Source organism: Coregonus lavaretus (assembly GCF_964263955.1).
Source record: "Coregonus lavaretus genome assembly, chromosome: 2".
Taxonomy (NCBI): Eukaryota; Metazoa; Chordata; class Actinopteri; order Salmoniformes; family Salmonidae; genus Coregonus; species Coregonus lavaretus.
In genome coordinates, this window is record NC_139989.1 from 63,191,263 (window position 1) to 63,213,495 (window position 22,233).

Consider the following 22,233-nt stretch of genomic DNA (forward strand, 5'->3'; position numbering starts at 1 on the left):
TCATGAAAACAGATTATATTAACTTCATTCTTAAAGAAGACACAGTCTGCCGTTTTACTTAGGCCTTAATGAAAACAGATTATATTAACTCAAACCTTAAAAACACAGTCGTCCATTTTACATAGGCCTTAATGAAAACAGATTATATTAAGTCATCCTTAAAGAAGACACAGTCTGCCATTTTACATAGGCCTTAATGAAAACATAGATTATATGAACTCAAACCTGAAAGACACAGTCTGCCATTTTACTTAGGCCTTAATGAAAACCTAGATTATATTAAGTCATCCTTAAAAAAGAAACATTCTGCCATTTTACATAGGCCTTATTGAAAACATAGATTATATTAACTCAATCATGATTGGCTTGATTTAGTTAACAATGTTAGATGTGGACAGTTCAGGGATATTTCATTAAGAAAGGACCACACTGTATAAAGACAAGTTGTTATTAATGGTTTACATACAGTACATTGGAAATACAAGTAAGTACACCAACATGACATTTCCATTCATAACATGTGTAGTGTAAATTGCCACAGTAGATTATCTGTGTTACATTTTAGTCATTTAGCAGACACTCTTATACAGAGTGACTTACAGTTAGTGAGTGCATCATATTTTTTATTTTTTTATACTGGCACCCCGTGGGAAACGAACCCACAACCCTGGCGTTGCAAGCACCATGCTCTACCAACTGAGCTACACGGGACCTTCCTTAACAAGGAAATACTTAATTTCAGTTGCACAAAATGATTGTCAAATAGTTAAATGTGTGCTTAGTCTGCTGAAATAGTAGGTTTAATGTATACAGAAGATAATACCTACCAGAGGACAAAATAGTTTAAAACAAACGTTAACACCACATCAGCTTTAGGGAGCGGTAATACGGTGACCAATAGTGGTTGCAGTTCAGATTCGCTGTGCGGGTGATCTTTAAGGCACATTGATGGTTAACAAGAGATCACCTCGTGTTGACATGTTGGTTGCAATTAGCCCTGTCTGTCTAGGTCCCTCTGTCCATCAAAGACCCAGCTTCTTCTCCATCTCCTCCCTCAGTTTGATCTTCTGGATCTAGGAAAGGGAAAGCAGAGAGGTGATCACCACAGTAGTCTGTGATGGTATGATTACTCTGATTATGAATTCATGATACAGAACATTGGTCAACTGATGATCTGAATTAAGACAGAAAAAACATGCTGTCATAAAGCCATCCTACCTTTCCAGAGGCAGTCAGTGGATAGCTGTCCACAAACACCACATAGTGTGGGATCTTGAAGTGAGAAATCTGGAACAGTAGAAGCAGATGCATGTAGCTATAAACTAAATATAACATAGTACAGTGGGGAAAAAAAGTATTTAGTCAGCCACCAATTGTGCAAGTTCTCCCACTTAAAAAGATGAGAGAGGCCTGTAATTTTCATCATAGGTACACGTCAACTATGACAGACAAATTGAGATTTTTTTTCCAGAAAATCACATTGTAGGATTTTTAATGAATTTATTTGCAAATTATGGTGGAAAATAAGTATTTGGTCACCTACAAACAAGCAAGATTTCTGGCTCTCACAGACCTGTAACTTCTTCTTTAAGAGGCTCCTCTGTCCTCCACTCATTACCTGTATTGATGGCACCTGTTTGAACTTGTTATCAGTATTGTCACGATCGTCAGGGAGAGAAGTAGACCAATGCGCAGCGTGATGAATGAACATGTTACTTTATTATATTAAAGCACAAACAAAAACAATAAACGACTCGTGAAGTCCACGGTGACAATGACCGAACACGGAACAAGAACCCACAAACACAAAAGGAAAACAGACAGTATAAATATGGCTCCCAATCAGAGACAACCAGCCAACAGCTGACACTCGTTGCCTCTGATTGGGAGTCACTCAGGCCAACATAGAAATACACAACCTAGAACCCCCAACATAGAAATAGAACACATAGAAATGAACACACCCTGGCTCAACATATAGAGTCCCAGAGCCAGGGTGTGACAAGTATAAAAGTCCACAACCTCAAACAGTCACACTCCAAACTCCACTATGGCCAAGACCGAAGAGCTGTCAAAGGACACCAGAAACAAAATTGTAGACCTGTACCAGGCTGGGAAGACTGAATCTGCAATAGGTAAGCAGCTTGGTTTGAAGAAATCAACTGTGGGAGCAATTATTAGGAAATGGAAGACATACAAGACCACTGATAATCTCCCTCGATCTGGGGCTCCACGCAAGATCTCACCCCGTGGGGTCAAAATGATCACAAGAACGGTGAGCAAAAATCCCAGAACCACACGGGGGGACCTAGTGAATGACCTGCAGAGAGCTGGGACCAAAGTAACAAAGCCTACCATCAGTAACACAATACGCCGCCAGGGACTCAAATCCTGCAGTGCCAGACGGGTCCCCCTGCTTAAGCCAGTACATGTCCAGGCCGTCTGAAGTTTGCTAGAGTGCATTTGGATGATCCAGAAGAGGATTGGGAGAATGTCATATGGTAAGATGAAACCAAAATAGAACTTTTTGGTAAAAACTCAACTCGTCGCGTTTGGAGGACAAAGAATGCTGAGTTGCATCCAAAGAACACCATACCTACTGTGAAGCATGGGGGTGGAAACATCATGCTTTGGGGCTGTTTTTCTGCAAAGGGACCAGGACGACTGATCCGTGTAAAGGAAAGAATGAATGGGCCATGTATCGTGAGATTTTGAGTAAAAACCTCCTTCCATCAGCAAGGGCATTGAAGATGAAACGTGGCTGGGTCTTTCAGCATGACAATGATCCCAAACACACCGCCCGGGCAACGCAGGAGTGGCTTCGTAAGAAGCATTTCAAGGTCCTGGAGTGGCCTAGCCAGTCTCCAGATCTCAACCCCATAGAAAATCTTTGGAGGGAGTTGAAAGTCTGTGTTGCCCAGCGACAGCCCCAAAACATCACTGCTCTAGAGGAGATTTGCATGGAGGAATGGGCCAAAATACCAGCAACAGTGTGTGAAAACCTTGTGAAGACTTACAGAAAACCTTTGACCTGTGTCATTGCCAACAAAGGGTATATAACAAAGTATTGAGAAACTTTTGTTATTGACCAAATACTTATTTTCCACCATAATTTGCAAATAAATTCATAAAAAATCCTACAATGTGATTTGCTGGAATTTTTTCTCTCCATTTGTCTGTCATAGTTGACGTGTACCTATGATGAAAATTACAGGCCTCTCTCATCTTTTTAAGTGGGAGAACTTGCACAATTGGTGGCTGACTAAATACTTTTTTCCCCCACTGTATATAACAGTTGACATAGGATAAGTTCTAAGCCTGACAATGATCGATTCACAGGTCATGTCACTTCCTGTCTCTGTGTCACCTGTCCCTTGCAGAAGTCTCTGATCTCCTCTCTGCTACAGTCCTGCCCCTCCTTCAGTCTGATACAGGCACACACCTGTTCCCCCATCCTCTCATCTCTCACACCTATCACCTGGGGAGAAAGAGAGATGGACAGGACAGGGAGAGAAAATAAACACTTGGATATACTACAATCAGAAAACTGTTCCAATCATACCTACTGTTGACATCTGTGTGTGGTTATCATATGGTGATAGGAGTATTGAGAAATGAAGACAGGAAATGAAAGGTTCTGGTAATAAGGGTTTGGTACTAACATTTCCTAGATAGATTTGTGTAACTTGTATGGTGTTACTGTCCTATTCTCTGCTGCCCTCTAGTGGTGCTGAGTCCTGGGCCTCCTGTACTTTGATATGTGTGTGGTTCTCACCTGGGCCTCCTGTACTTTGGGATGGATGTGAAGGAACTGCTCTATCTCAGCAGGGTAGATGTTCTCTCCTCCGCGTATGATCATGTCCTTTATACGTCCCACTATACGGCAGTATCCAAACCTGTCCAGACTGGCTATATCACTGTAGAGAGACATTCACAGTTGACGATCGGTCTCACTTTTCATCTGTTGCTGTCTAGGTCTCTGTGGGTGTCTCTCTGTGTGTGTCTCTCTCTGTGTGTCTCTCTCTGTGTGTCCCATTTTGTGAATTCTTGGTTGGTGAGCGGACCCCAGACCTCACAACCATAAAGGGCAATGGGTTCTATAACTGATTCAAGTATTTTTTGCCAGATCCTAATTGGTATGTCGAATTTGACGTTCCTTTTGATGGCATAGAAGGCCCTTCTTGCCTTGTCTCTCATATCGTTCACAGCTATGTGGAAGTTACCTGTGGCGCTTATGTTTAGGCCAAGGTAAGTATAGTTTTTTGTGTGCTCTAGGGCAACGGTGTCTAGATGGAATTTGTATTTGTGGTCCTGGTAACTGGACCTTTTTTGGAAAACTATTATTTTTGTCTTACTGAGATTTACTGTCAGGGCCCAGGTCTGACAGAATCTGTGCAGAAGATCTACAGTTGAAGTCGGAAGTTTACATACACCTTAGCCAAATACATTTAAACTCAGTTTTTCACAATTCCTGACTTTTAATCCTAGTCAAAATTCCCTGTCTTAGGTCAGTTAGGATCACCACTTTATTTTAAGAATGTGAAATGTCAGAATAACAGTAGAGAACATTATTTATTTCAGCTTTTATTTATTTCACCACATTCCCTGTGGGTCAGAAGTTTACATACACTCAATTAGTATTTGGTAGCATTGCCTTTAAATTGTTTAACTTGGGTCAAAAGTTTCGAGTAGCCTTCCACAAGCTTCCCACAATAAGTTGGGTGAATTTTGGCCCATTCCTCCTGACAGAGCTGGTGTAACTGAGTCAGGTTTGTAGGCCTCCTTGCTCGCACACGCTTTTTCAGTTCTGCCCACACATTTTCTATAGGATTGAGGTCAGGGCTTTGTGATGGCCACTCCAATACCTTGACTGTGTTGTCCTTAAGCCATTTTGCCACAACTTTGGAAGTATGCTTGGGGTCATTGTCCATTTGGAAGACCCATTTGCGACCAAGCTTTAACTTCCTGACTGATGTCTTGAGATGTTGCTTCAATATATCCATATAATTTTCCTTCCTCATGATGCCATCTATTTTGTGAAGTGCACAAGTCCCTCCTGCAGCAAAGCACCCCCACAGCATGATGCTGCCACCCCCGTGCTTCACGGTTGGGATGATGTTCTTCGGCTTGCAAGCGTTCCCCTTTTTCCTCCAAACGTAACGATGATCATTATGGCCAAACAGTTCTATTTTTGTTTCATCAGACCAGAGGATATTTCTCCAAAAAGTATGATCTTTGTCCCCATGTGCAGTTGCAAACCATAGTCTGGCTTTTTTATGCCGGTAATGGAGCAGTGGCTTCTTCCTTGCTGAGCGGCCTTTCAGGTTATGTCGATATGGGACTCGTTTTACTGTGGATATAGATACTTTTGTACCTGTTTCCTCCAACATCTTCACAAGGTCCTTTGCTGTTGTTCTGGGATTGATTTGCACTTTTCGCACCAAAGTGCGTTAATCTCTAGGAGACAGAACGCATCTCCTTCCTGAGTGGCATGACGGCTGCGCGTTCCCATGGTGTTTATACTTGCGTACTATTGTTTGTACAGATGAACGTGGTACCTTCAGGCGTTTAGAAATTGCTACCAAGGATGAACCAGATTTGTCTACAATTTCTATTCTGAGATATTTGTTGATTTCTTTTGATTTTTACATGATGTCAAGCAAAGAGGTTTGAGTTTGAAGGTAGGCCTTGAAATACATCCACAGGTACACCTCCAATTGACTCAAATTATGTCAATTAGCCTATCAGCACCTTCTAAAGCCATGACATCATTTTCTGGAATTTTCCAATCTGTTTAAAGGCACAGTCAACTTAGTGTATGTAAACTTCTGACCCACTGGAATTGTGAAACAGTGAATTATAAGTGAAATAATCTGTCTGTAAACAATTGTTGGAAAAATAACTTGTGTCATGCACAAAGTAGATGTCCTAACTGACTTGCAAAAACAATAGTTTGTTAACAAGAAATATGTGGAGTGGTTGAAAAACGAGTTTTAATGACTCCAACTTAAGTGTATGTAAACTTCTAACTTCAACTGTAGGTGCTGCTGTAGGCCCTCCTTGGTTGGTGACAGAAGCACCAGATCATCAGCAAGTAGGGTGAGGCCGGGTGCTGCAGACTGTTCTAGTGCCCTCGCCAATTCGTTGATATATATGTTGAAGAGGGTGGGACTTAAACTGCATCCCTGTCTCACCCCACGGCCCTGTGGAAAGAAATGTGTTTTTTTTAGCCAATTTTAACCGCAGACTTGTTGTTTGTGTACATGGATTTTATGATGTTGTATGTTTTTCCCCTAACACCACTTTCCATCAATTTGTATAGCAGACCCTCATGGCAAATTGAGTCAAAAGCTTTTTTGAAATCAACAAAGCATGAGAAGACTTTGCCTTTGTTTTGTTTTGTTTGTTTGTCAATTAGGGTGTGCAGGGAGAATATGTGGTCTGTTGAACGGTAATTTGGTAAAAAGCCTATTTGACATTTGCTCAGTACATTGTTTTCACTGAGGAAATGAACTAGTCTGCTGTTAATGATAATGCAGAGGATTTTCCCAAGGTTGCTGTTGATGCATATCTCACGGTAGTTATTGGGGTCAAATTTGTCTCCACTTTTGTGGATTGGGGTGATCAGTCCTTGGTTCCAAATATTGGGGAAGATGCCAGAGCTAAGGATTATGTTAAATATTTTAAGTATAGCCAATTGGAATTTGTGGTCTGTATATTTGATAATTTCATTGAGGATACCATCAACACCACAGGCCTTTTTGGGTTGGAGGGTTTGTATTTTGTCCTGTAGTTCATTCAATGTAATTGGATAATCCAGTGGGTAATGGTAGTCTTTAATAGTTGATTCTAAGATTTGCATTTGATCATGTATATTTTTTTGCTGTTTGTTCTTTGTTATATGACCAAAAAGATTGGAGAAGTGGTTTACCCAAACATCTCAGTTTTGAATAAATAGCTCTTCGTGTTGTTGTTTGTTTAGTGTTTTCCAATTTTCCCAGAAGTGGTTAGAGTCTATGGATTCTTCAATTACATTGAGCTGATTTCATGCTGTTCCTTCTTTTTCCATAGTGTATATCTATATTGTTTTAGTGATTCACCATAGTGAAGGCGTAGACTCAGGTTTTCTGGGTCTCTATGTTTTTGGTTGGATAGGTTTCTAAATTTTTTCTTAGGTTTTTGCATTCTTCATCAAACCATTTGTCATTGTTGTTACTTTTCTTTGGTTTTCTGTTAGAGATTTCTAGATTTGATAGGGAAGCTGAGAGGTCAAATATACTGTTTAGGTTTTCTACTGCCAAGTTTACACCTTCACTATTACAGTGGAACGTTTTGTCCAGGAAGTTGTCTAAAAAGGTTTGAATTTGTTGTTGCCTAATTGTTTTTTGGTAGGTTTCAACACTACTTTCCTTCCATCTATAGCATTTCTTAATATTATTCAGTTCCTTTGGCTTTGATGCCTCATGATTGAGTATTGCTCTGTTCAAGTAGACTGTGATTTTGCTGTGGTCTGACAGGGGTGTCAGTGGGCTGACTGTGAACGCCCTGAAAGACTTTGGGTTGAGGTCAGTGATAAAGTAATCTACAGTACTACTGCCAAGAGATGAGCTATACAGTGGGGAGAACAAGTATTTGATACACTGCCGATTTTGCAGGTTTTCCTACTTACAAAGCATGTAGAGGTCCATAATTTTTATGATAGGTACACTTCAACTGTGAGAGACGGAATCTAAAACAAAAATCCAGAAAATCACATTGTATGATTTTTAAGTAATTAATTTGCATTTTATTGCATGAAATAAGTATTTGATCACCTACCAACCAGTAAGATTCCGGCTCTCACAGACCTGTTAGTTTTTCTTTAAGAAGCCCTCCTGTTCTCCACTCATTACCTGTATTAACTGCACCTGTTTGAACTTGTTACCTGTATAAAAGACACCTGTCCACACACTCAATCAAACAGACTCCAACCTCTCCACAATGACCAAGACCAGAGAGCTGTGTAAGGACATCAGGGATAAAATTGTAGACCTGCACAAGGCTGGGATGGGCTACAGGACAATAGGCAAGCAGCTTGGTGAGAAGGCAACAACTGTTGGCGCAATTATTAGAAAATGGAAGAAGTTCAAGATGACGGTCAATCACCCTCGGCCTGGGGTTCCATGCAAGATCTCACCTCGTGGGGCATCAATGATCATGAGGAAGGTGAGGGATCAGCCCAGAACTACACGGCAGGACCTGGTCAATGACCTGAAGAGAGCTGGGACCACAGTCTCAAAGAAAACCATTAGTAACACATTACGCCGTCATGGATTAAAATCCTGCAGCGCACGCAAGGTCCCCCTGCTAAAGCCAGCGCATGTCCAGGCCCGTCTGAAGTTTGCCAATGACCATCTGGATGATCCAGAGGAGGAATGGGAGAAGGTCATGTGGTCTGATGAGACAAAAATAGAGCTTTTTGGTCTAAACTCCACTCGCCGTGTTTGGAGGAAGAAGAAGGATGAGTACAACCCCAAGAACACCATCCCAACCGTGAAGCATGGAGGTGGAAACATCATTCTTTGGGGATGCTTTTCTGCAAAGGGGACAGGACGACTGCACCTTATTGAGGGGAGGATTGATGGGGCCATGTATCGCGAGATCTTGGCCAACAACCTCCTTCCCTCAGTAAGAGCATTGAAGATGGGTCGTGGCTGGGTCTTCGAGCATGACAACGACCCGAAACACACAGCCAGGGCAACTAAGGAGTGGCTCCGTAAGAAGCATCTCAAGGTCCTGGAGTGGCCTAGCCAGTCTCCAGACCTGAACCCAATAGAACATCTTTGGAAGGAGCTGAAAGTCCGTATTGCCCAGCGACAGCCCCGAAACCTGAAGGATCTGGAGAAGGTCTGTATGGAGGAGTGGGCCAAAATCCCTGCTGCAGTGTGTGCAAACCTGGTCAAGACCTACAGGAAATGTATGATCTCTGTAATTGCAAACAAAGGTTTCTGTACCAAATATTAAGTTCTGCTTTTCTGATGTATCAAATACTTATGTCATGCAATAAAATGCAAATTAATTACTTAAAAATCATACAATGTGATTTTCTGGATTTTTGTTTTAGATTCCGTCTCTCACAGTTGAAGTGTACCTATCATAAAAATTATGGACCTCTACATGCTTTGTAAGTAGGAAAACCTGCAAAATCGGCAGTGTATCAAATACTTGTTCTCCCCACTGTAGGTGTACCTACCATAGGAGTCCCCTCGAAGCCTACCATTGACTATGTACATACCCAGCATGCGACAGCGCTGCAGGAGTGACCCGATTTTATTGGTTATGTTGTCGTAGTTGTGCCTAGGGGGGCATATGGGGGAGGGAATGCTGTCACCTCCAGGTAGGTGTTTGTCCCCCTGTGTGCTGAGGGTGTCAGGTTATTGTCCAGTTCTAGCATTTAGGTCGCCACAGACTAGTACATGTCCCTGGGTCTGGAAATGATTGATTTCCCCCTCCAGGATGGAGAAGCTGTCTTCATTAAATGGGGATTCTAGTGGGGGGATATAGGTAGCACACAGGAGGATATTTTTTTCTGATGAGATAATTTCCTTTTGAATTTCTAGCCAAATGTAAAATGTTCCTGTTTTGATTAATTTCATAGAGTGAGTTAGGCTTGCTCTATACCAAATTAGCATACCCTCCATCTCTCTCGCTCGCTCCCTCCATCTCTCTCTCTCTCTCCATCTCATCTCTTACCCGGTCCTGTACCAGCGGTCCTTGGTGATCGCCTCCCTGGTCTTGTCTGGGTCGTCCCAGTACTCCAGCATGACAGAGAAAGCTCTGATCAGCAGCTCTCCTGTCTCCCCCAGAGGAACCAGCTCTCCAGAGGACACATCCACCACCTTCGCCTGGCCAGGAGAAGACACAGGTAGGGTTTCATACATGTTTGAAATAATAATAAATATAAACGTTATTCATATGTTGATAAATTAGGTCCCTGACATTAGACACATGACTCTCTCTCTCTCTGTCTTTCTCCTCTCTCACACGTACACGCACACGCACACACACACACACACACACACATGCACGCACACACACACACACATGCATATGCATAAGGTGAAGGAATGAAGTCCCTGACCTCAGAGACACATGACAGTCTCTCTCGCTCTCTTTCTCTCTCTCTCTCTCTCTCTCTCTCTCTCTCTCTCTCTCTCTCTCTCTCTCTCTCTCTCTCTCTCTCTCTCTCTCTCTCTCTCTCTCTCTAGTCATTAACACACACACAGTATACATACACATGTCTGGTGTCAGTGAAAGGGTTGATACCTCAGTGTGGTTCAAGATACATCCTACTGTCTCGGTCATCAGTTCCTCGTTGCCTCGTGGGAAACCAAGGAATGTTATAGGGCTGTTCTCTGTGGTCCCATAACTTATCTGATGTTCACAAGGGAACAGTGTGTTACCATATACAGTACATTGTACACACACACACAGGAGATTGTAAGAAATTGTTGAAGTCAGTTAACTTACTATCATATCCTTGACATTCATGTCAGTTTTGAGTTTCCTCATGACTTCAGGAGGACAAGGAGATCCACCCGTATACCCTGGAACACAACAACAGAAATATCCACCCTTCCTTGAGCACCACTTTTGTCGTTCTGGATAAGAGCATCTGCTAAATGACTAACATGTATGTGTACATTTACTACGATTCTATTATACTGAACAAAAATATAAACGCAACATGTAAAGTGTTGGTCCCATCTTTCATGTGCTGAAACAAAAGATCCCAGAAATGTTCCATGTGCACAAAAAGCTTATTTCTCAAAAATGTTGTGCACAAATTTGTTAACATCCCTGTTAATTAGCATTTTATCCTTTGTCAAGATAATCCATCCACCTGACAGGTGTGGCATATCAAGAAGCTGATTAAACAGCATGATCATTACACAGGTGCACCTTGTGCTGGGGACAATAAAAGGCCACTCTAAAATGTGCAGTTTTGTCACACAACACAATGCCACAGAAGTCTCAGGTTTTGGGCTGAGGAGTATTTCTGTCTGTAATAAAGCCCTTTTGTGGGGAAAAACTCATTCTGATTGGCTGGGCCTGGCTCCCCAGTGGGTGTGCCTGGCTCCCAAGTGGGGGGGCCTATGCCCTCCCAAGCCCACCTATGGCTATGCCCTGCCCAGTCATGTGAAATCCATAGATTAGGGCCTAATGAATTTATTTCAATTGACTGATTTCCTTATATGAACTGTAAAATCTTTGAAATTGTTGCATGTTGCGTTTACAGTTACAGCCCCTAATGGCTTAAACTTCAGTATACCAATTCACAACCAACAACATTTTAAACAAACATAAACATTGCTTCATCTTCAAATCTCTCACCAGTTTCAACTGATGACAGGTCGTACTTGTGAAGGTCAGGCTGTCCAAGCATGTCAATGTACATGGTAGGAGTGCCGTAGAGGAAATTGCACCTGAAACAGACATTGTTGTCATAATAAATACCATGGAGACAGAGTTCCTTTAGTGGTATCCCCATACAATGGCGACAGAGTTCCTTTAGTGGTATCTCCATATTTTTAATGCTGAGTTCCTTTAGTGGTATCCCCATACTATTGATGCTGAGTTCCTTTAGTGGTATCACCATCCTATTGATGCTGAGTTCCTTTAGTGGTATCTTCATACTATTGATGCTGAGTTTCTTTAGTGGTATCCCCAAATGTTTAGCCACATTTTATTGCAGGCACCTTAAAGGATAATAAAAAATTATATTATGTGAGCTAAACATTTTATTTTAACATATAAAAACATTTTCCTTGAAGTATATATATATTTTTTATACTAATGTTACTGTCACCACTACAACAACAAAAATACATATAATTTTGTCCTTGGAACATTTAGTTGAAATACTATATAATTCCATTAATTCCTATGGAGGACTACTCCTACTGTGGAGTGCCAATATGGCCGACCGGTAGCTTCAATGCCTCTCAATGGCCAATACATAGCATCAGCAGTCCAGTGCATTCTGATATTATTCAGACCCCTTCCCTTTTTCCACATTTTATCACGTTACAGACTTATTCTAAAATGTATGAAATTAATTATTTTCCTCATCAATCTACACACAATACCCCGTAATGACAAAGTGAAAACAGGTTTTTAGAAATTTTTGCAGATGTATTAAAAATAAAAAACAGAAATACCTTATTTACATAAATATTCAGACCCTTTGCTATGAGACTCGAAATTGAGCTCAGGTGCATCCTGTTTCCATTGATCATCCTTGAGATGTTTCTACAACTTGATTGGAGTCCACCTGTGGTAAATTCAATTGATGGGACATTATGTCTGTATAAGGTCCCACAGTTAACAGTGCATGTCAGAGCAAAATCCAAGCCATGAGGTCGAAGGAATTGTCCATAGAGCTCCGAGACAGGATTGTGTCGAGGCACAGATCTGGGAAAGGGTACCAAAACATGTCTGCAGCATTGAAGGTCCCCATTCTTAAATGGAAGAAGTTTGGAACCACCAAGACTCTTCCCAGAGCTGGCTGCCCGGCAAAACTGAGCAATCGGGGGAGAAGGGCCTTCGTCAGGGAGGTGACCAAGAACCCGATGGTCACTCTGACAGAGCTTCAGAGTTCCTCTGTGGAGATGGGAGAATCTTCCAGAAGGACAACCATCTCTGCAGCACTCCACCAATCAGGCATTTATGGTAGAGTGGCCAGACAGAAGCCACTCCTCAGTAAAAGGCACATGACAGCCCACTTGGAGTTTGCCAAAAGGCACCTAAAGGACTCTCAGACCATGAGAAACAAGATTCTCTGGTCTGTTGAAACCAAGTTTGTACTTATTGGCCTGAATGCCAAGTGTCACATCTGGAGGAAACCTGGCACCATCCCTTCGTTGAAGCATGGGGGTGGCAGCATCATGCTGTGGGGATGTTTTTCAGCGGCAGGGACTGGGAGACTAGTCAGGATCGAGGGAAAGATGAACGGAGCAAAGTACAGAGAGATCCTTGATGAAAACCTGCTCCAGAGCGCTCAGGACCTCAGACTGGGGCAAAGGTTCACCATCCAACCGGACAACGACCCTAAGCACACAGCCAAGGCAACGCAGGAGTGGCTTTGGGACAAGTCTCTGAATGTGCCAAGCTTGTCGCGGCATTCCCAAGAAGACTTGAGGCTGTAATCGTTGCCAAAGGTGCTTCAACAAAGTACTGAGTAAAGGGTCTGAATACTTATGTAAATGTGATATTTTTAATACATTTGCAAACATTTTTAAAAACCTATTTTTGCTTTGTCATTATGGGGTACTATGTGTAGATTGATGAGAAAAACAAACTATTTAATCAGTTTTAGAATAAAGCTGTAACTTAACAAAATGTGGAAAAAGTCAAGGGGTCTGAATACCTTCCGAATGCACTGCACATCATTGGTTCCTTTAGTCGTATCTCCATACTATTAATGCTGAGTTCCTTTAGTGGTATCCCCATACTATTAATGCTTAGTTTCTTTAGTGGTATCACCATACTATTAATGCTGAGTTCCTTTGGTGGTATCCCCATTCTATTAATACTGAGTTTCTTTAGTGGTATCTCCATACCATTAATGCTGAGTTTCTTTAGTGGTATCCCCATACTATTGATGCTGAGTTCCTTTAGTGGTATCCCCATGCTATTGATGCTGAGTTCCTTTGGCATGAATCAAGATCAATGACTGTATATGAATGGACAAAGCCATCGATCACGTGACACCATTCATTCCTATGTGAAGACTCAATAACGCATCTGAAGCCAAATAAAGTTGGTTAAGATGGCGTCTCATGGATACATAACATGCACAGTTTGAGCTACTCCAGGAGGTGACATTGCTGGCCAGCTCAGTGCTGCTCCCTCTCATTGAGTCTCTCAAGTTGAAGGCCGACCGGGGTACTACAGGCTGCCATTAGCAACTAAATCCTTATAACTTCTGTGTGTACGATTTTTAAAATAATTGGTTCAAGGACATAAATCTGGTTTAATAGAAACAATTATTGGCACCATGATTTTTATTTACACGAAGATTGACATTTTCCTTTTCACAATAACAATGCCTGCAGTACCGCAGTCAGCCTTGAACTTCATGGCTTCAGTGAGATGGGCAATTGTTCTCCCCTGGTCAAGAGTCACGGGGCCCCCTAGTGGACATTACTATATACCATACCTTTCATTCTGAATAGCCTCTAGGTTAGTCTCAGGGTATAAGACCTACCTTTCATTCTGGATGGCCTCCAGGTTGGCACAGCTGTCGTACCCAGCAGAGGGGAAGACCAGGGTGATGCCATGCAGTGCCATACACATCCCTCCTATCACTGAGCCAAAGCAGTGGTACAGAGGAACAGGAACACACACTCTTATAGTCTGAGGGAGAAGCAGGTAATACGAAGGTTAACAGAGAGCTGTGTGTGTGTGTGTGTGTGTGTGTGTGTGTGTGTGTGTGTGTGTGTGTGTGTGTGTGTGTGTGTGTGTGTGTGTGTGTGTGTGTGTGTGTGTGTGTGTGTGTGTGTGTGTGTGTGTGTGTGTGTGTGTGTGTGTGTGTGTGTGTGTGTGTGTGTGTGTGTGTGTGCGCACGCAAATGAGCAAGCATGCGCGAGAGAGAGAGAGAATGTGAGAATGTGAGAATGTGTCTACATGGATCCACTGACCCTCCAGTTGAATCCCATCCGTAGACCTACGAAATAGGCATTGTTGACGATGTTATGGTGGGAGAGGGTGGCACCTTTAGGACTTCCTGTTGTTCCCTAAACAACAGTAGACATCAGAGAGACAGGCTAATACTGTTGTTCCCTACAGACCAGTAGACATCAGACAGGCTAATACTGTTGTTCCCTACAGACCAGTAGACATCAGACAGACTAATACTGTTGTTCCCTACAGACCAGTAGACATCAGACAGACTAATACTGTTGTTCCCTACAGACCAGTAGACATCAGACAGACTAATACTGTTGTTCCCTACAGACCAGTAGACATCAGACAGACTAATACTGTTGTTCCCTACAGACCAGTAGACATCAGACAGACTAATACTGTTGTTCCCTACAGACCAGTAGACATCAGACAGACTAATACTGTTGTTCCCTACAGACCAGTAGACATCAGACAGACTAATACTGTTGTTCCCTACAGACCAGTAGACATCAGACAGACTAATACTGTTGTTCCCTACAGACCAGTAGACATCAGACAGACTAATACTGTTGTTCCCTACAGACCAGTAGACATCAGACAGACTAATACTGTTATTCCCTACAGACCAGTAGACATCAGACAGACTAATACTGTTGTTCCCTACAGACCAGTAGACATCAGACAGACTAATACTGTTGTTCCCTACAGACCAGTAGACATCAGAGAGACAGACTAATACTGTTGTTCCCTACAGACCAGTAGACATCAGACAGACTAATACTGTTGTTCCCTACAGACCAGTAGACATCAGAGAGACAGACTAATACTGTTGTTCCCTACAGACCAGTAGACATCAGACAGACTAATACTGTTGTTCCCTACAGACCAGTAGACATCAGACAGACTAATACTGTTGTTCCCTACAGACCCGACGACACAACAGTGGTAGGCCTGATCACCGACAACGATGAGACAGCCTATAGGGAGGAGGTCAGAGATCTGGCCGTGTGGTGCCAGGACAACAACCTCTCCCTCAACGTGACCAAGACAAAGGAGATGATTGTGGACTACAGGAAAAAAAAGAGGACTGAGCACGCCCCCATTCTCATCGACGGGGCTGTAGTGGAACAGGTTGAGAGCTTCAAGTTCCTTGGTGTCCACATCACCAACGAACTATCATGGTCCAAACACACCAAGACAGTCGTGAAGAGGGCACGACAAAGCCTATTCCCCCTCAGGAGACTAAAAAGATTTGGCATGGGTCCTCAGATCCTCAAAAAATTCTACAGCTGCACCACTGAGAGCATCCTGACTGGTTGCATCACCGCCTGGTATGGCAACTGCTTGGCCTCCGACCGCAAGGCACTACAGAGGGTAGTGCGTACGGCCCAGTACATCACTGGGGCAAAGCTTCCTGCCATCCAGGACCTCTATACCAGGCGGTGTCAGAGGAAGGCCCTCAAAATTGTCAAAGACTCCAGCCACCCTAGTCATAGACTGTTCTCTCTGCTACCGCACGGCAAGCGGTACCGGAGTGCCAAGTCTAGGTCCAAAAGACTTCTCAACAGCTTCTACCCCCAAGCCATAAGACTCCTGAACAGCTAATCATGGCTACCCGGACTATTTGCACTGCCCCCCCACCCCATCCTTTTTACGCTGCTGCTACTCTGTTAAGTATTTATGCATAGTCACTTTAACTCTACCCACATGTACATATTACCTCAACTACCTCAACTAGCCGGTGCCCCCGCACATTGACTCTGCAACGGTACCCCCCTGTATATATAGCCTCCCTACTGTCACTTTATTTTACTTCTGCTCTTTTTTTTCTCAACACTTTTTTTGTTGTTGTTTTATTTTTACTTTTTTTGTTTAAAATAAATGCACTGTTGGTTAAGGGCTGTAAGTAAGCATTTCACTGTAATGTCTGCACATGTTGTATTCGGCGCATGTGACCAATAAAATTTGATTTGATTTGATTTGATCAGACAGACTAATACTGTTGTTCCCTACAGACCAGTAGACATCAGACAGACTAATACTGTTGTTCCCTACAGACCAGTAGATATCAGACAGACTAATACTGTTGTTCCCTACAGACCAGTAGACATCAGACAGACTAATACTGTTGTTCCCTACAGACCAGTAGACATCAGACAGACTAATACTGTTGTTCCCTACAGACCAGTAGACATCAGACAGACTAATACTGTTGTTCCCTACAGACCAGTAGACATCAGACAGACTAATACTGTTGTTCCCTACAGACCAGTAGACATCAGACAGGCTAATACTGTTGTTCCCTACAGACCAGTAGACATCAGAGAGACAGACTAATACTGTTGTTCCCTACAGACCAGTAGACATCAGACAGACTAATACTGTTGTTCCCTACAGACCAGTAGACATCAGAGAGACAGACTAATACTGTTGTTCCCTACAGACCAGTAGACATCAGACAGACTAATACTGTTGTTCCCTACAGACCAGTAGACATCAGAGAGACAGACTAATACTGTTGTTCCCTACAGACCAGTAGACATCAGACAGACTAATACTGTTGTTCCCTACAGACCAGTAGACATCAGACAGACGAATACTGTTGTTCCCTACAGACCAGTAGACATCAGAGAGACAGGCTAATACTCAGACATAAACAATGAATACCTGTTGATTGTTTTTGTGTGCAGGTTAGGGTAATTACATATTGTGTTGATAATCATGTATTGATATGATGTGTGCACTGCGTAGTACAGTATTACTGCTCCAGGGGCGCTGCACTGCAGCTGATCCTGTTCTTCCATTCCCTCAGGGTGTGTGGAGGTGTGTAAAGGCTGGTTTCCCAGACACAGAGTAAGCCTAGTCCTAGACTAACAATCATGTTCAATGGAGATCACTATGGAAAGTGCTTCTTAGTCCAAGACTAGTCTTAATCTGTGTCCAGGAAACCAGGCCCAAAGTATTCTTATTTTTTTCAAAAGGATACCTACAGATGTGAACTGTATGTTGATGGGGTCGTCGAAGGACAGTTTGGTCTGCAGGTCCTGCAGCTCCTGGTGGTGCTGTCTGCTTCCAGCCTGCATCACGTCCTCTACATGTACAGTCCCTGTCTGTCTGCTGTCTGACACTATCACCATACACAGGTCTGGTAGCCTGGCAGGAGGAACACAGTAGGCTAACATTACAGGAACACAATGACAGTTACATTACAGTAACATTACAGTAACAACCTTCATTAGGTCCTCTACTGTCCCTGTCTGTCTGCTGTCTGTCATCATCACCATACACAGGCAATGAGGTTGGTTCCATTTACAGTTACAGGTACATAGACATCCACCAGTGGTAATATTTATTATTCAGAGTCAATTCAGTATAATTCCAGTGTATCCCTTTTACTGGGTTTTACATGAGCCAATAATTATATTACACCATTTGTGATATACAGTATCACATTACTTATTTTTATGTCGGGCGGCAGGTAGCTTAGTGGGTAAGAGCTTTGTGCCAGTAACCGAAAGGTTGCTGGTTCAAATCCCCGAGCCGACTAGGTGAAAAATCTGTTGATGTGCCCTTAAGCAAGGCACTTAACCCTAATTGCTCATGTAAGTCACTCTGGATAAGAGCGTCTGCTAAATGACTAAAATGTCAAATGTAAATGTAATGTTCCTGCATCAGTAAAAGCAGGAAGTGCATCACCTATGTCTCTACTGACATTCATTCCAATTAGACTGGTTTGGATTTGTCCCTGACCAAAATGGCTGCTATTATCATACCATTCTGGAACTTTGAGGGTTTATGACATACCCCTTCCAGTAATTTAATAGGATCTCTACCATGGCTATAAGTATGTTAGCCACAGACCACATTTACAGCGCATATCCAAGATGGCGTAGCAGTGCGGTCGTGTTCTTTGTTGTGTGTCCGTGTAAATAGCCTATTTTTTTGTATTTTTCGTACATATTTCCCTATCACACTTTTCATCCTTCTACTAAATATACTTTCCTGCAACCCGCCTCACTCAATGTGAAACAGATTCTATATATTTACTCACCTTTATCTAGCATCTCCAGTTGAAACTAGCTAGCCAGCTAACTAGCTACTTGCTATTAGCCACTGTTAGCGGTTTTCACCCAGAACATCGGATTTTCTGCCGGAATAACTGAATCACTGGACCCTAACACCGGATCGCAACTAGCTAGCCACAACCGAATGGATGTTGCAGTAGGCTAATCACCACTTCCCCCGAAGCAAGCACCAGTTAGCCTTGAGCCAGGCCCATATCCCGGCTATCTACCTCTTTGTCTACCGGACGGGAGGAGCCAGCTAACTAGCTACTTGTTATTAGCCACCGTTAGCGGTTTTTCACCATTGTCCGTGGTTTGCACTACCTACCAGCCAGCTCTAGCCTGGACTATTATCAGCCAGTCTGCACTGTCTGCACAGCGCGTTATCGACCCAGAACATATCGGATTTTCTGCCGGAATCACTAAATCACTGGACCTTTAATACCTGATCATCGCAACTAGCTAGCTGCAACCAACTGGATGTTGTTGTTGGCTAATCAGCCTTGAGCTAGCCTCGAGTCAGGCACATCTCCCGGCTATCTACCTCTCTGTCAACCGGACGGGACCTCCTAGAGTCAACACAGAGCCCCGCCGATCCATCACGACTGGTCTGCCGACGTAATCATCTGTGGTTTCAACAGGCTTCCCGTTGCGACGACCACGAAGATCCATCTGCTAGCACAGGCCCGCTAGCACACGCAAACAACAGCCGTGCTTCCTGCTCGCTGTGCTTTAGCACCAATTCGAACTGCTCTCGGACTCACATATTGCTGTTCACTGGACCTTATGATTACTCAGCTGCACAGCTGATGCCTGCTGGACTGTTCCTTTACACGGTACCCTGTCCTGTTTATCTGTTTAGCCTCAGCCCAAACTTTCATCGCCATTACCAGTTGTTGTCTTAGCTCTCTCTAATAACACCTGTGATTGCTTTATGCCTCTCTCCCATGTCAATATGCCTTGCCTATTGCTGTTCCAGTTAGTTCTTATTATACAATTTCAATATAGAACCCCAAGTCATTCTCAAACTGCCTCAAATAGCTCCTTTGTTCCACCCCCCATACACGCCGAGACCGGCTCAATCGGTGCCTCCAGTGATGCTATCTCTTTCATTGTTACCCAACGCTTAGGTTTACCTCCACTGTACTCATATCCTTTCATATCCTTATCTGTACATAATGCCCTGACTCTATTCTACAACGCCCGGAAATCTGCCCCCTTTATTCTCTGTACCCAACGCACTAGAAGACCAGTTCTTAAAGCCTTTAGCCGTTTCCTTATTCTAGTCCTCCTCTGTTCCTCTGGTGATGTAGAGGCTAACCCAGGCCCTGCAGCCCCCAGTATCACTCCTACTCCCCAAGAGTTATCATTTGTTGACTTCTGTAACCGTAAAAGCCTTGGTTTTCTACACGTTAACATCAGAAGCCTCCTTCCTAAGTTTGAGTTATTCACTGCGTTAGCACACTCCGCCAACCCTGATGTTCTAGCAGTGTCTGAATCCTGGCTTAGGAAGGCCACCAAAAATTCAGAAATGTCCATCCCCAACTACAACATTTTCCGTCTAGATAGAACTGCCAAAGGGGGTGGAGTTGCAATCTACTGTAGAGATAGCCTGCAGAGCTCTATCATACTATCCAGGTCTGTGCCCAAACAGTTTGAGCTCCTACTTCTAAAAATCCACCTTTCCAGAAATAAGTCTCTCACTGTTGCTGCTTGCTACAGCCCCCCCATCAGCCCCCAGCTGTGCCCTGGACACCATATATGAATTGATTGCCCCCCATCTATCCTCAGAGTGCATACTGATTGGTGACCTAAACTGGGATATGCTTAACACCCCGGCCATCCTACAATCCAAACTAGATGCCCTCAATCTCACACAAATTATCAAGGAACCTACCAGGTACAACCCTAAATCCGTAAACATGGGCACCCTCATAGATATCATCCTAACTTACCCTCTAAATACACCTCCGCTGTCTTCAACCAGGATCTTAGCGATCACTGCCTTATTGCCTGCGTCCGTAACGGGTCCGCGGTCAAACAACCACCCCTCATCACTGTCAAATGCTCCCTAAAACACATTAGCGAGCAGTCCTTCCTAATTGACCTGGCCCAGGTATCCTGGATGGATATGGATCTCATTCCGTCAGTAGAGGATGCCTGGTTGTTCTTTAAAAGTGCTTTCCTCTCAATCTTAAATAAGCATGCCCCATTCAAAAAATTCTGAACTAAGAACAGATATAGCCCCTGGTTCTCCTCAGACTTGACTGCCCTTGACCAGCACAAAAACATCCTGTGGCGTACTGCATTAGCATCGAATAGCCCCCGCGATATGCAACTTTTCAGGGAAGTTAGGAACCAATATACACAAGCAGTTAGGAAAGCAAAGGCTAGCTTTTTCAAACAGAAATTTGCATTCTGTAGCACTAACTCCAGTTTTGGGACACTGTCAAGTCCATGGAGAATAAGAGCACTTCCTCCCAGCTGCCCACTGCACTGAGGCTAGGAAACAGTATCACCACCGATAAATCTACAATAATCGAGAATTTCAACAAGCATTTTGCCCCCCCCCCCCCCCCCCCGCTTCTCCTTCACACAAATTCAGACAGCTGATGTTCTGAAAGAGCTGCAAAATCTGGACCCCTACAGACTGGAAAGCTGCCGCGGTCATCCCCCTCTTCAAAGGGGGTGACACTCTAGATCCAAACTGTTACAGACCTATATCCATCCTGCCCTGCCTTTCAAAAGTTTTTGAAAGCCAAGTTAACAAACAGATCACCGACCATTTCGAATCCCACCGTACCTTCTCCGCTATGCAATCCGGTTTCCGAGCTGGTCATGGGTGCACCTCAGCCACGCTCAAGGTCTTAAATGATATTATAACCGCGATTGATAATAGACAGTACTGTGCAGCCATCTTCATCGACCTGGCCAAGGCTTTCGACTCTGTCAACCACCGCATTCTTATTGGCAGACTAAATAGCCTTGGTTTCTCAAATGACTGCCTCGCCTGGTTCACCAACTACTTCTCAGATAGAGTTCAATGTGTCAAATCGGTGGGCCTGTTGTCTGGACCTATGGCAGTCTCTATGGGGGTGCCACAGGGTTTAATTCTTGGGCCGACTCTTTTCTCCGCGTATATCAATGATGTCGCTCTTGCTGCTGGTGACTCTGAGATCCACCTCTACGCAGACGACACCATTTTGTATACATCTGGCCCTTCATTGGACACTGTGTTAACAAACCTCCAAATGAGCTTCAATGCCATACAACACTCCTTCAGTAGCCTCCAACTGCTCTTAAACACTAGTAAAACTAAATGCATGCTCTTACATTTACGTCATTTAGCAGACGCTCTTATCCAGAGCGACTTACAAATAGGTGCATTCACCTTATAGCCAGTGGGGGGGGGGGGGGGGGTTGGGTTGGAGTAAGAGCGGGGGATAGAATGATTACTTTATCCTATCCCAGGTATTCCTTAAAGAGGTGGGGTTTCAAATGT

At 43.4% G+C, this 22,233-nt stretch overlaps 1 protein-coding gene across 1 annotated transcript in view; it reads right to left on the bottom strand.

Annotated features, from left to right (window-relative positions):
* Positions 1–434: 434 nt before the first annotated feature.
* LOC311149691 (medium-chain acyl-CoA ligase ACSF2, mitochondrial-like) overlaps positions 435–22,233 on the bottom strand; it is a 29,882-nt gene continuing 8,083 nt past the window's right edge. Inside the window, exons 6-16 of the mRNA XM_084186899.1 lie at positions 17,658–17,820; positions 14,682–14,777; positions 14,249–14,397; positions 11,374–11,465; positions 10,510–10,586; positions 10,306–10,413; positions 9,733–9,884; positions 3,776–3,917; positions 3,368–3,478; positions 1,219–1,287; positions 435–1,073 (exon numbers count right to left, since the gene is read on the bottom strand). Of these exons, the coding sequence (XP_084043025.1) occupies positions 1,023–1,073; positions 1,219–1,287; positions 3,368–3,478; positions 3,776–3,917; positions 9,733–9,884; positions 10,306–10,413; positions 10,510–10,586; positions 11,374–11,465; positions 14,249–14,397; positions 14,682–14,777; positions 17,658–17,820 (1,210 nt within the window). The 3' untranslated portion in view covers positions 435–1,022. The remainder of the gene's footprint in view (positions 1,074–1,218; positions 1,288–3,367; positions 3,479–3,775; positions 3,918–9,732; positions 9,885–10,305; positions 10,414–10,509; positions 10,587–11,373; positions 11,466–14,248; positions 14,398–14,681; positions 14,778–17,657; positions 17,821–22,233) is intronic.